General features: G+C 28.9%; 1 protein-coding gene across 2 annotated transcripts in view; it reads left to right on the forward strand.

Moving 5' to 3' along the window:
* LOC124372456 (cohesin subunit SA-1-like) overlaps positions 1-12,330 on the forward strand; it is a 46,763-nt gene that overhangs the window by 20,512 nt on the left and 13,921 nt on the right. The window contains exon 9 of one of the 2 annotated variants that reach the window (XM_046830858.1): positions 10,215-10,226. The exons of the other annotated variant lie outside the window; for it this stretch is intronic. Coding sequence (XP_046686814.1) covers positions 10,215-10,226 — 12 coding nt within the window. The remainder of the gene's footprint in view (positions 1-10,214; positions 10,227-12,330) is intronic. 2 annotated transcript variants of the gene reach the window in all.

The raw sequence follows: 12,330 nt of genomic DNA on the forward strand, positions 1-12,330 counted from the left end.
GTAGTGCATAAATACAGATAAAATAGTACACATAGCAAAAAAAAAAAAAAAAAAAAAAAAAAAAAAAAAAAAAAAAAAAAAAAAAAAAAAAAAAAAAAAACCTACTGTAGCTACATAAACCTGGTTTTAGCTACATAAACCTAAACTACAAAACAAATAAAACATGATTCCTTTAAATACAGAAAAAGGGTTTAAAATTAAATATCTATTATTAGAGTTTTTATTATTAGAAGTACAAGGGCTATTCAGAAAGTAAGGGACTTTTTGGAATTAAAAAAATTAAGTACAAGAAAAGCATTTATTATATACATATAAAAGAAGGACTAAAATACTACTACATAATCACCAAACAAATTCTGGCACTTATCATAGTGGTGGACAAGCTTTGAAATTCCTGTCATAGAATTCTGCCTTCTGACACCCATCTTGCAGAAAATTTGTGGTAGCCTAGCTTCTGTGAAACACTTTCAAACAATAAAGTCTGTGAAACTTGTGGGAAACATAGAAAAAGTCAGTTATTGTGGAACAGCGGTTTTTACGAATATTTTTGTTAACTTTCGGGAACAGATCATCAGTCACATTGCTTGGACGTCCACCCTTCTTTTGATCATAAACGTTTGTTTTGTCATTCTGAAACTGAATGCACAACTTCCTGACAGAAATTTCAGTTATTACATTGTTCCTGTACACTGTACAGTTCCTGATGAATTTATTTTGGTATTAAGTTATTTGCCAATATAAAACTAATCACAGATTGCACTTCACAACTGGCGGGATTTTTATTGCAGCACACATTTAAAATTAACTGTTCCTGTGCTATTTGTGCCCAACAAGACTGTTATTCGTTCTTTGCTATTTTCCACCACTTAAAGGATCACCTTCGTAAAAAAGGTTTGTTCGGCTTACACTTGAAAAATAGACTGGTTTCATAAGCATTACAAATATTTTCTTGTTCATATCTCTCTATAAGTTTAGAAAATTTGTTTTTCCACTTGAAAAACTCCATCATCTACATGTACATTATCAACACAATTTTCTATAAATTATTTTATTTCTTTTCTTAACATGTTGTAGCCATCAAAGTTACTTGCTCGAAGTTACTTTGTTACTTACTCCAAAACATAGGCTGTCAGATTTTTTCGCGATTTGTTTTCCTTTTCCTTGAAGCACTCGTCTAACAATAAGCACATTCTTGTTACGATATTGTTTTAGCTATTTCAAAACTCATTCTTCAGTGTCCACAAACTCAATAGATTTCACCTTTTTACACTTCTCAGGAAGGCCACTTTCATCTTCATACTATGACTTGTTTGTAATAATAGTGGACAAAGTATTAGGAGAAATATTAAACCCTCTGACAATGTCTACTTTCTTTTTAGAAGTTTCTTCAACAGCTTTAATAACTTTGCATTTAAATCCCCACAGAGCGGGACTCCCCACTTTTCCAATTTTCCGACATCACAGCAATACTGTTACAATAATTGCATGTAATGCGTCACTGAGTGGCAAAACACTACTGAATCCAGTAAGGTCAACGATTTGTGGGAGTTAAGAGCATTCAAATCTAGACTTGTAGCTAATACATTGTTTCTTTGTCATTTTTTTTGGTATTTAAAGGTTACTGTGTTGGAATTTTATCTTATAGAGATAGATTTCGTGTTATAGCAGGCCATGATAATGAAATTTCATATTATAATGTGAGATAATCAAAACTTCCATCTTACAGATGTTATCAATCACAGAACTTTGTTTTATAGAGATATGTTTTACATTGAGTGTTGCAGGGTATTTAAGGGGAGAAAAATCTTTCTTTGTACAGAGAGTTTCATGTTATTGAGGTTCATGTTATTAAGGTTCCACTGTATGTAAATATTAATCATATACATGTCACTATAAAAAATAATTTGCAATAAACCCTTTTTTGAGGCAGCATACCATTGTTGTAAAAAATAAATTTTGGCAAATTATTTAAATATTTATTTTATTTACTAACAGTTACCAGTGGTTTCACATGCAATTTTCAAAATCGAAGGCTATAGCATTCTTACCGAAAGCATTTATGATGTAATATGATGGAGCCCTACAATGTTTTTAAACATACTTAAGTAGATATGTCATGTACATATTATTTGAGGATCCTTGGTTGAGATATTAAAAACATAAATAAAATTTTGACGGGTTATATTTTAGGTTTTGTTGCATAAATAAATATATACATATGTCTCAAAAACCTAATTTGGTCAAAAAGTGTCAACTTCCGTCTTTTAGATTCATTTTTTATCTAAGGTATTTCAAGTTGTTTCACTTGTGTCCCTATCAAGAAAATGTATACCAACAAAAACCAACTTCAACAATTAAAAAGCATCTATTTTCGACTCTTTTAATTTACTTTCTGTCAAGATATTTCAAGTGCTGTAGTAATAGTTTGCTATTTTGTTCTGATAAAGAAAGTATACAACTTACATATGACTGAAAAGTTACTGCGGTGAAAAATAGTCAGATACGATAAGTTAAATTCACTTACCCTCTAATTTATTTATGGTTCTATTGTTGCGTTTATGCTGTTGAATTTATAAAGAAAATAAGCATATATGTGGGTTTTGGAATCCCACTTAGATTTAAAAGCATTTACTTTCGGTCTGCCATGTTTCTGGTGCTTTAAGTAATATTGATTTTTTCTACGATCAAGAAAATGTGTGCATAATTGAACTTAAAAAGATTACTTTGTGTTACTTACTAAACGCATCAACTTTCGTCACTTATATAAGGGGAAAAGAGTGCCATCTCTTTGCTCTTTCTTTAACTACAGTAAAATTCTTAATGAAGATAACCAGAACAAAACATTCACAGTTTTGTTTATCAAGTTGGGTTTTAGAACACTGTTTAAATATTATTTGTAATGCATTAGATGATTTATTCGTCATTGGTGCAATCTAAAATAAAAATTACATAGTAACTTTGTGTTTGTAATCTGCATTACACTACTGATCAAGGACTTATTAATTGTATGATTATTAAATATTTTCTAAAATTTAAGTTTAAACAAACGAGTCTGCCACTTTGGTCAACTTCAGCCAAACGTGTCAATAGTTGTTTAGGGTCAGTTAAATTTGGATTACCTGTCAATATTGTAATTATTTTCTTGAAAGCACTTAAAAATATCTATTTTCACATTTTACAAACTTTTCTCTACTTTCTATGATTACAGTATTGATGTATCATACCTAGGAACCTGCCCTAGTTCTTAACGAAACCACCAGTGAGAACCATATCAAAATCTGTTGATTAGTTTAAAAAATATCTTTACACGAACACAAAAAGCGACTTTAATTTATATTATGTATTGATGATTTAATTTTGTATTTATAAAATCAAGTAATAAGCTAATTAAATGTTTTCTCTACTTTATGTTTTTATTCAAAACTCTAGGGAAGTACCCATAATATGTACTGGTCATGTTATAAGTACCTACATAAATAGTTCATTGCTTAAGAAACATAATATAATTTGAAATCAGAAAATAAAAATATATATTGTACTATGTATAGAATTAAAATGTAGAACTTGATTAGTTGTGCTCTTTTGTGTAATTACATACTCGGGTTCTTCTTTACTTCAACACTGAGTATTATATCAGCACATTAGTAAAAAAACTTAAAATATAGAGATTTTTACTATAACAATGATGTATTGAACTACAACTTAAAATAACAATAAACCAAACAAAAATTTATTAGGTAGGCCTATTTACAAAATTTTTACATCATCCCACAACTATGCTTAGGCTTAGGCCTGCTCTTTGTAGTTTTTTAGTATGATATTTGTCAAAACACTGGTAGTCGGCTGAAAGTAAACAATACACATAGGTGATCAAACTACACATTGTAATAGTGCCGAAAGTGAAACCGTAGAGAAAGATAACTTGTGATTGGTTATTAAAAACCTATTCATAAGACCTACAAAGATGCTACATCACCCAAATAGGAGTAGGAACAACCTTCTTTTTTAAATATTCACATTGTAACAGTTGTCTAACTTTGGACTGGAATTGTCGAGTTAGCATTGTACTGAGTGCGCGTATGAAAAGGTTAATGATAAGTAACATCCAAAAAACTTCTTAAGTCCGGTGTGTTATGCCAGGACAATATCTATAATTTACCCAAATCTAACCGTATAACTAAATCAGTCTAAGTTGATCTAATTAATCTCAGTTTAAACCTACACTGTATACTAAATTATTTAGTCTATATTCTCCTTATGAACTCAATTTAAAACTATTTAATTTTGTTCTCATTCTGATTTGGTATTTTATGAAAATATTTTGTTTTATCAATCAAAGTATTTTCTGTAATAACACGTCACACTAAAAAAAAGCTTTGATTGATAATTGACCTAAAAATATAGTTTGTGCAAATTTTTACCAAGTCTAGTTTTGCAAGTAACAGTCTAAAAACCCTAAGGCCTTTTCAGTGATTTTGTACGACTTCATTTGAAAAATCATACCATCACTAATATACTAGCTAATGGCCTAAATATAATACATTAAAATGTTTGGAATAAGGTACTTTACAAATAAAAAACTCAATAAGGGGTAAAAAGATTTTATGTATTTTTATATATGTAAAATAACGCATATGTGCAAACTAAAAAAAAGAAAAAAGTTACATTTAACATTTTTTACAAATAAAACAAGGAACAATTAACACGTGGGAAATAATTTTATTTCATTTGTCATGTTATTGTAAACATACAAAAACATTTTCAGACAGATTAGTTCAATAATAAATATTTTGTAAAATATATTGGCCTAGCAGAAGCATTCTGTGACATACTAGGCCTAGGTTGTGTAACATTATTCTGAGCTGATGTAGATGGTATCTCAGGTGTTAAGTCTGTAGCACTAAATAGGCCTACATTTCTGCCATTGTCACATATTTAGGATCATACGTCCACTATCATCGTCAAAAATATCAGATAATACTGAATTGTCATCTGAAAAGTCAATATTCAATTGTCTGTCAACTTCACTTGAATGTTCTTCTAGGTTTGAGTCACCCATTATTTACAAAATAAAATAATATTTCATACTGAAAGTACCGAAACAATAATATAACTGTCTACTCACACAAATGTAACAAACATCAAAGTGTAACAACACAACACAGTCTACTAATCGTAAACAATGACTCAGCAGATGCAGATGTTGTTCTTAGTAACAGCTGATCTTTTTACTCTTTCTTTAGGAGTAGTGTAAATGTTATTTAGTAACCTTTGACCATGTAATCATATTGTATATGTATGAAAATAACATTATAAGTTCTAAAACCACTGGTGTCGCTAAAATTAAACACTTAAGAGCCATTTATAATAGCTTATATCATGCCGATGACATATCGTCGGCTGGGGTTTCTCGCACTATTTTTACTGCCGGAATATCGTCGGCCTGGGGTTTTTAGACAGTGAAATTTACCGACGATATACCGGAGGCTGGGGCTCAAAGGGTTAAAGGTACACTTGCACAAGCTGGAAACAATAAACATGTCTCAGTTGAGAGGCATCAAATTTTGATTACTTGTAAATCCCATAAGAATTTTTGTATCAACAAGAATTTGCAAAAGAAATGCTGTAACAAATCCAAATTTGGATGAAAATTATTTTATAAATATCTTGGCTATTGGCCAGTTTTGTTGTTTCAAACTTAAAATAATTCACAACTCATTTATGAGCCAAGAGAAAAACGGTTTCTGTACAAATATGGTTGGAATCCTGTATTTCTAAATTAAATCATATTAACTCTTATAGCTCTGCATACAGATGTGTCCGTACCATCAGAATTGCACTAAACATGGCATACATATTGTCTTATTTTACTTTATTGTGTACATTATAATTCACTAAAATACTGCAAGTGTGTAGGAATACGTAAATGTATTGATTTATGACCATCAGGAACCAAATTAATAAACGTGTCATGTAAAAAAATCAATAAAAATCCAGTGCCATTCATTTATTGACTTTTCATATTACGATGCAAGGTGTGACAAGCAGATTTAACCATACGATGCAGCCACTTATATAGTGCATCGTTACACTTGCATATAGTGCAAGTGTAAAACTATTAGAACTTAAAAAAAGTTGTTTGCTATTTCTCTTTTCAAGAAATAGAAAGTATATTAATTGGTTATTATTTGAGATATTTGTAAAGTGTTAGTGACAATCTTATTCATGACCTCTTTACCAATTTTAGATATTTTATATCACTTTTGGATAGAGGGGTTTCTGGAAGTGGTCAAAAAATAAATTTTAAACTGAAAATAGTCTAAATGAGAAATATATATATATATATATATATATATATATATATATATATATATATATATTTGTGTGTATATATTTGAAAAATGTCTGAATGGAAACTGATTACTGTAACAATCTGAAATGTAAGCAAATTGATAGAACAAACTAAACATATTTAACATTTGTCTGTGTAAAAGTTTAAATTTCATTTGTAGTTTTAGATTATTTTTGTATTTTATGTCATTATTTTAAAGTTATATAATGAGCAATTTTAAAAATCAAAAGTTAAGTTTGAAAATTACATTTTAACACTAGCACTACAAATCCTAAATAATTACAGTTTATGAATCTTAAAGAAAATAAAGACAGCTCAGAGGAGAGTATAAATATTTTGAAATTAAGATTTGGAATAATAATATTTTAGAAAAACTTGCCTTGTAAAGCCATTAAAACGAAAAATAAAAACTAACTGTTACTAACGATTTTGTTGCTTGCATAAAGGCAATCCCTTGGATGTCCAGTGGTGGTACACCATAAACCACAAATTTCAAGATACTGGTTTGAAGTAGTTGATCAATAGGTGTAGTTTACTACAGAAAATAACTGTTGGAGTGGGTGTGATTCTTAGTGTTGAAGGTTTTTGCAACTTTTAAACATTAGGAAGTACAATGACCTGCCTACTTGGAGTGAAAAAGGCTGGTTCAGAGCTGAAATATAGTGGCCACTACCTTCACTCATACTGGATGTAACAACAAGAGTTAGTCCCTACCCACAATCCTACACGTTTTTTCTCTCTGGAAGGAGGTAAAGGTTCTTTTGGGACTATGTACAAAGAACGTTTTACTCAGCTAGGGACTATGTACAAATAGAGTTTTAATCAGCTAAAAAAATGATTATTTAATAATGAAAACATAATTGTGTCATTAAATTCTAAATCCTGTTGCAACTTAAAACGACCTGGTTGCACACTGTTTAATAGGAAATGACAAAATAGTAACACATAACATATTAATAAAATATTACTTAAAACATTATTGTATTTTATTATTATTTTTAATATACTCTTAGAACATTATACACATATTATTGGAGTTGTATTGAGTCAATTGCTGCAGTAACAAAAAATATCCAATACTTAATTCATCAAAGTGATGTAATTTTACTAGAAGATTCAAGTGGACTACAAATCATAAGCAAAATATACAGCATGATAGTACTACCTGAAAATCACCTCACACAAATAGCTTTAGCACTAAAAATTTCAGTTTCACAATCTCCGTACGGTTGTAAATTCTATTCTCTTGCATGGTCAAAGCCAACACCCAAGTTTATAAAAAGGTAATCAATGTAACACTAACAGTAGCAGTTACATGTTTTCTGGATGGCAAGCCATTAACCCTAGAACTGGTCATTGATTTTTCCTGTGCTGGCAGGCTTATTTTGGCTGATTTGTAAAAGTTTTTTAATCTACTTTGTTGTTTTTACTCAAAAATATATTTGTTAATAAATAATTAGTAAGGAATTGTAAAACATGTAATAAGAATAAAATAATAGTATGCTAAAACTAAAAAAAACAAGACTTTTATTGGCCAATAAAAATAGAGTTTTACGTATTACCTCAGCATTATTCATAATAAAAGTATGACATGTTAATGTTTTACTGGAAAAGTCATTTATATTTATTAATTATTACTAATTTTTCTAACCCCGAGTCTGTATTTGGTGATGCGTAACCAGATATATCATTCTGACTCGGATTCACATAGCAGTATTTGTGATGTAACCTTTGAAATTGCTGGATTGTAATGTAATTTTTTAATACCAATGTTTACTGGCTTTGTTTGATCCTACATCTGTCACATCGGCACTTGTGTTTCGATGGTTACAGTACTGGGATCTGTTGCATTTTCACCTAAAAATTTTACCGCAACACATAAATAATAAATGATTCATAGGGAAAGTTTCTTCCTCATATTTACAAAATTAATCATTTATATCTCTATATTCCTTATGAAATTGAGCAACTTTTGTATATTTTGGATTTTTTTCAAAACATTTATGATACTAGAATAATGCTAGAAAGAAAAATGTTTATGTAAAATTTTAAAACAAGATTTATTGTTGCGTAAACAATTTTTTTAAGTTCATATTTATTATTTTATTCAACATCATCCTAATCCACATTTCCTGAGAAATTCTATGTGTAACAATGTATAATGGGAACTAATCATGTACGTGTGGCGATTTAAAATAAGTGAGCTTGTAAAGTACTGAAAATTGGGAGACCATTTTGAACATTTAACATTGCACAGATCTAGGGTTAACTTTTTTTTCTATAAATTTAAAAATATTTAACAGCATATAAACTAATTGTTAGTTCCACCTAATTCACTAAGAGAGTTGTAAAACCACCACAGCGATATGTCTTGGGATCTCTGGGTTAGAAAGGTCGTTTTTACAAAAACACTAAGTGAGGTTCAAATCTCAAAGTGTTTGAGAAGTTGTGAAGAATGCCAAAAAGTTTGTGGTACATGACCTGAAACAAAGAGCCAGGATCAAGAGTAAAAATGGTGATTTTTATCTCAATGAATGTGACCATGAGTTGAATGAAGAGAGGACTCATTATAGCTCCGTCTCTGTAAATAAAGACCTTTTCATGACATCAGATATACAAATATTGTTTTATAGAAGTAGATGAAATCATAACCTATTTTAGAGTTCTTTTCCATATAGTTTAATTACTGTATTTTAAATAACCTAGTCATATAAATATAATATGTCAAAAGATATATTTTTAATTAGTTTGAATACTCCAATAATTTTGTTGATCATAGCACCAGAAATTCTTTTGTAAATTTTAAGTTCAGTAGTTGGAAATGCCCAGTGTCTTGAGAAAGTAAACTTTCCATCCTTTAAACTTGAGTGGACCACAGGTGAGGATGGACGAATTGTCCTTAGTTATGCTGCCTCTTCAAAATAAATGTTTAGACTTCCTGTAGGAAACCTTTTATTTACATGGTTATTTGACATTTCCAACGAGAAGATGGAATGTCTACTTATTTAAACTTAAGGAGAAAACTCTTCTCTCTAGCTACTCTTCTAGAAGCTTAGCAACCAATTACTAGTATAAAATTTAAATATAGGTCTACACAGAGGAAAGACATTTTGAAAATACATTAATATCCTTGGCAAAATTACAATACAAAAAGTATTTTATAATTTGTCTTATTCAGTTTCCATGGACATTCTGTTTGTTTAGAAGAAGAATATGGCTTTTGGATTGCGCAAAAGAGTAGAATGGAGTACAAATCTTATTATAATTGATTACATACTTAGTGTAAAACACATTAATGAATATGTATACCATTTTTGACTCAAATATGTTTTAAGTGGACAAACTGTTTGATCTCTTACAGAACTTGCAGCCCTATAATTAGTATATTTGACAGATTGAAAAACTCAGGTCATGGTATTCTTTAAGGAACTAGATGTGGGACCAAAATTTATTGAAAACTGTGCTTTAAAAGAACCAAATTGTACATAAAATGATGAAAATTCAATGTTACTAGCAAAAAATTATGTTTATATGAAAACACAAAACTTCCTATAAAAATACCTTTTTGTAATAAAGTTTAATTTTTTATTATTTTTATTATTGATTTTGGTGTTATCTTTATTTTGTTATTTTTCAAATATAATTTTAATGTTTCTTTAATTTGACAAACTCACTAAAATTTAGATTTTTAATTCACGGTTTGCCAAGTGCTTCTGACAACTTAATTAAATTTCACTGAAATCTATATACAGTTTAAATTTTTCACCTACTACTTATTTGCGTGTACATAATAATGCTATTGATAGTACATCTGGAGCCTGTGATATTCTCACTTGTTACTGTTTCATGCTGCGGACCACATGTCGCCCAAATGGTATGTCTTTCCGTACGTTGCCATTCGTTACTTATAAAGTAAGAACACTCACTATCTACTGTTTGTGTGGTGTATGCATGATTCAAGTCTGGTTAGGACTTGCTTCCCCCTATTGTCATCATTAATACAAATTTGCGTAAAGAAATTAATGTCAGCTAGGGCTAGCTTCTAAAACTTATGAAAGGATAATCACCTAAATGAATTGTTCTGAGGCTCCTTAAATTTTAGTTTTTGGCTTCAAATAAAAATTAGTTATTTTAATTTGACTTGTTTTATTGACTTTTATTAATTCATTATTTCTAGTATAAATATTAAGTTTTTAATTTAATTTCAGATTTTATTATTTTTTTGTTAAATAACACCAATATTATGTTAGCTAAATCTGTAAAGAAACATAAAAAGGATGAAAAATTTTTCTGGAAATATTTTTTATTTTTATTTTATGTTTAATTATCATTTGGTTCAGTATCTGTAAGTAATGCTAAGAAATTATAATGGTCACATCTATATGAAAAAAATAAAAAGAATGAAAATATTCTTATGTAAATGTGCCTTAGTTAATTAAAAAAATTAACAGAAGTACATTTTTTCGATCTGCAATGAATTAAATATTCTCAGTTGAAAGAAATCTCTCACGAACATTTTGTAAGCAATTTATTATAGTATCTCCACTATAATGTGGATTATGGTCACACTTCAAATCCATATAATTAAGTTTCATATGTGCATCATTTGACAAATGACAAATAACCATAAAATTATCAGATATGATGATTACTATTCTTTTAGTCCTTCGTTGTTATTAACGTAAAACAGAGAATATTGAGATGTATAATATTTACTCAAAGCATGTCCTTTGATTTTTTTGTCTGCTGTCAGAATAGTTCCTTGTAAACTGTATTCAATAGCAGAAATCATATTTTTTGTGTAAAATTAATTTTTAATAGTAAGAAATTTAAAATTTGAAAGGCTCTGATGAAAAAATGCTAAATTGCCCAAGATCTACAAAATGATTTATTTTTTAGGTGGATGAAAAACCAACATATTTTAACAATATAATTAAAGTTAAATAAACAAATGATAACATATCATTGTAACATGAGAATTCAATGCTTACAATAACGAAAAATGTAAAGGACATGCTAACAAAATTATAAGCAATACAATTGGATGTCCATATTTATTACAATAATAAAAAATTACAACTGAAAATCATACTTTTAATAGAAATAAATTGTATTAAAACTTTTTATAAACTTATTTTACTGTGGCTTTATTTCTTTTTATTTCTAGGTAGATAAATTAATAAAAGTAGAAAAAACTATATTGGAGAGAACATATTACGTTATATCATTTTGTTAGCCACAAAATTGCAAATTTTGATGAAACACGTTACAAATAATTACAAAATGATAAATACCACCAATTTATTGATTTTGTTGTGGAAAAAAAATGTCTTAAAACAATATTTTTCTATTGAAATGTATTAAAATGTTATATAAATGTTCTGGTAACTGTATTGTTTATTATAATAAATGTATATCAAACCGCAGTTATTTTTAAAGAAGAATCACAGCTCAACAGTAAACTGCTGCTTGGTTGTTTGGTTTAATATTTCTTTTAAACCTTCAAAATAATCTTCTAGTATTAGCAATAAATTATTAATATCTTACTAAGCAATTGATTATCTAAACTTTATTCAGAAGTTTTAATGATATGTCTTTGAAGAAAACTCTTTCTTATGAATTGATTATATTGACTTCGTTCCCAATCATATTTGTTAAATGGACTATATCTAAAATAAATTAGATATCCGGTCAGTAGATGATTCTGTCAGTGAGCAGCGCACATTTTATTAGTACTTTACCTGCTCTCCCCCTTATTGTGTTTTGATACTATCCTTGCACACGACAGTGAGTGCCTCATGAGGACGGGCAGAATAGGGCTAAAGAGAGGATTGGCATTTAAAAAATGTAATGTTTACATGCAGATTACGAGTGAAAGTCATTCATTATTGAGCAGTTTATAATTTTGTTTCTATTGTTAATGTTTTGGCTTGATATCTGAAAATACTGAAGCAAAAATACACATATGAGAGCAAAAA

The sequence above is a fragment of the Homalodisca vitripennis genome, unplaced genomic scaffold (assembly GCF_021130785.1).
Source record: "Homalodisca vitripennis isolate AUS2020 unplaced genomic scaffold, UT_GWSS_2.1 ScUCBcl_3267;HRSCAF=8695, whole genome shotgun sequence".
Taxonomy (NCBI): Eukaryota; Metazoa; Arthropoda; class Insecta; order Hemiptera; family Cicadellidae; genus Homalodisca; species Homalodisca vitripennis.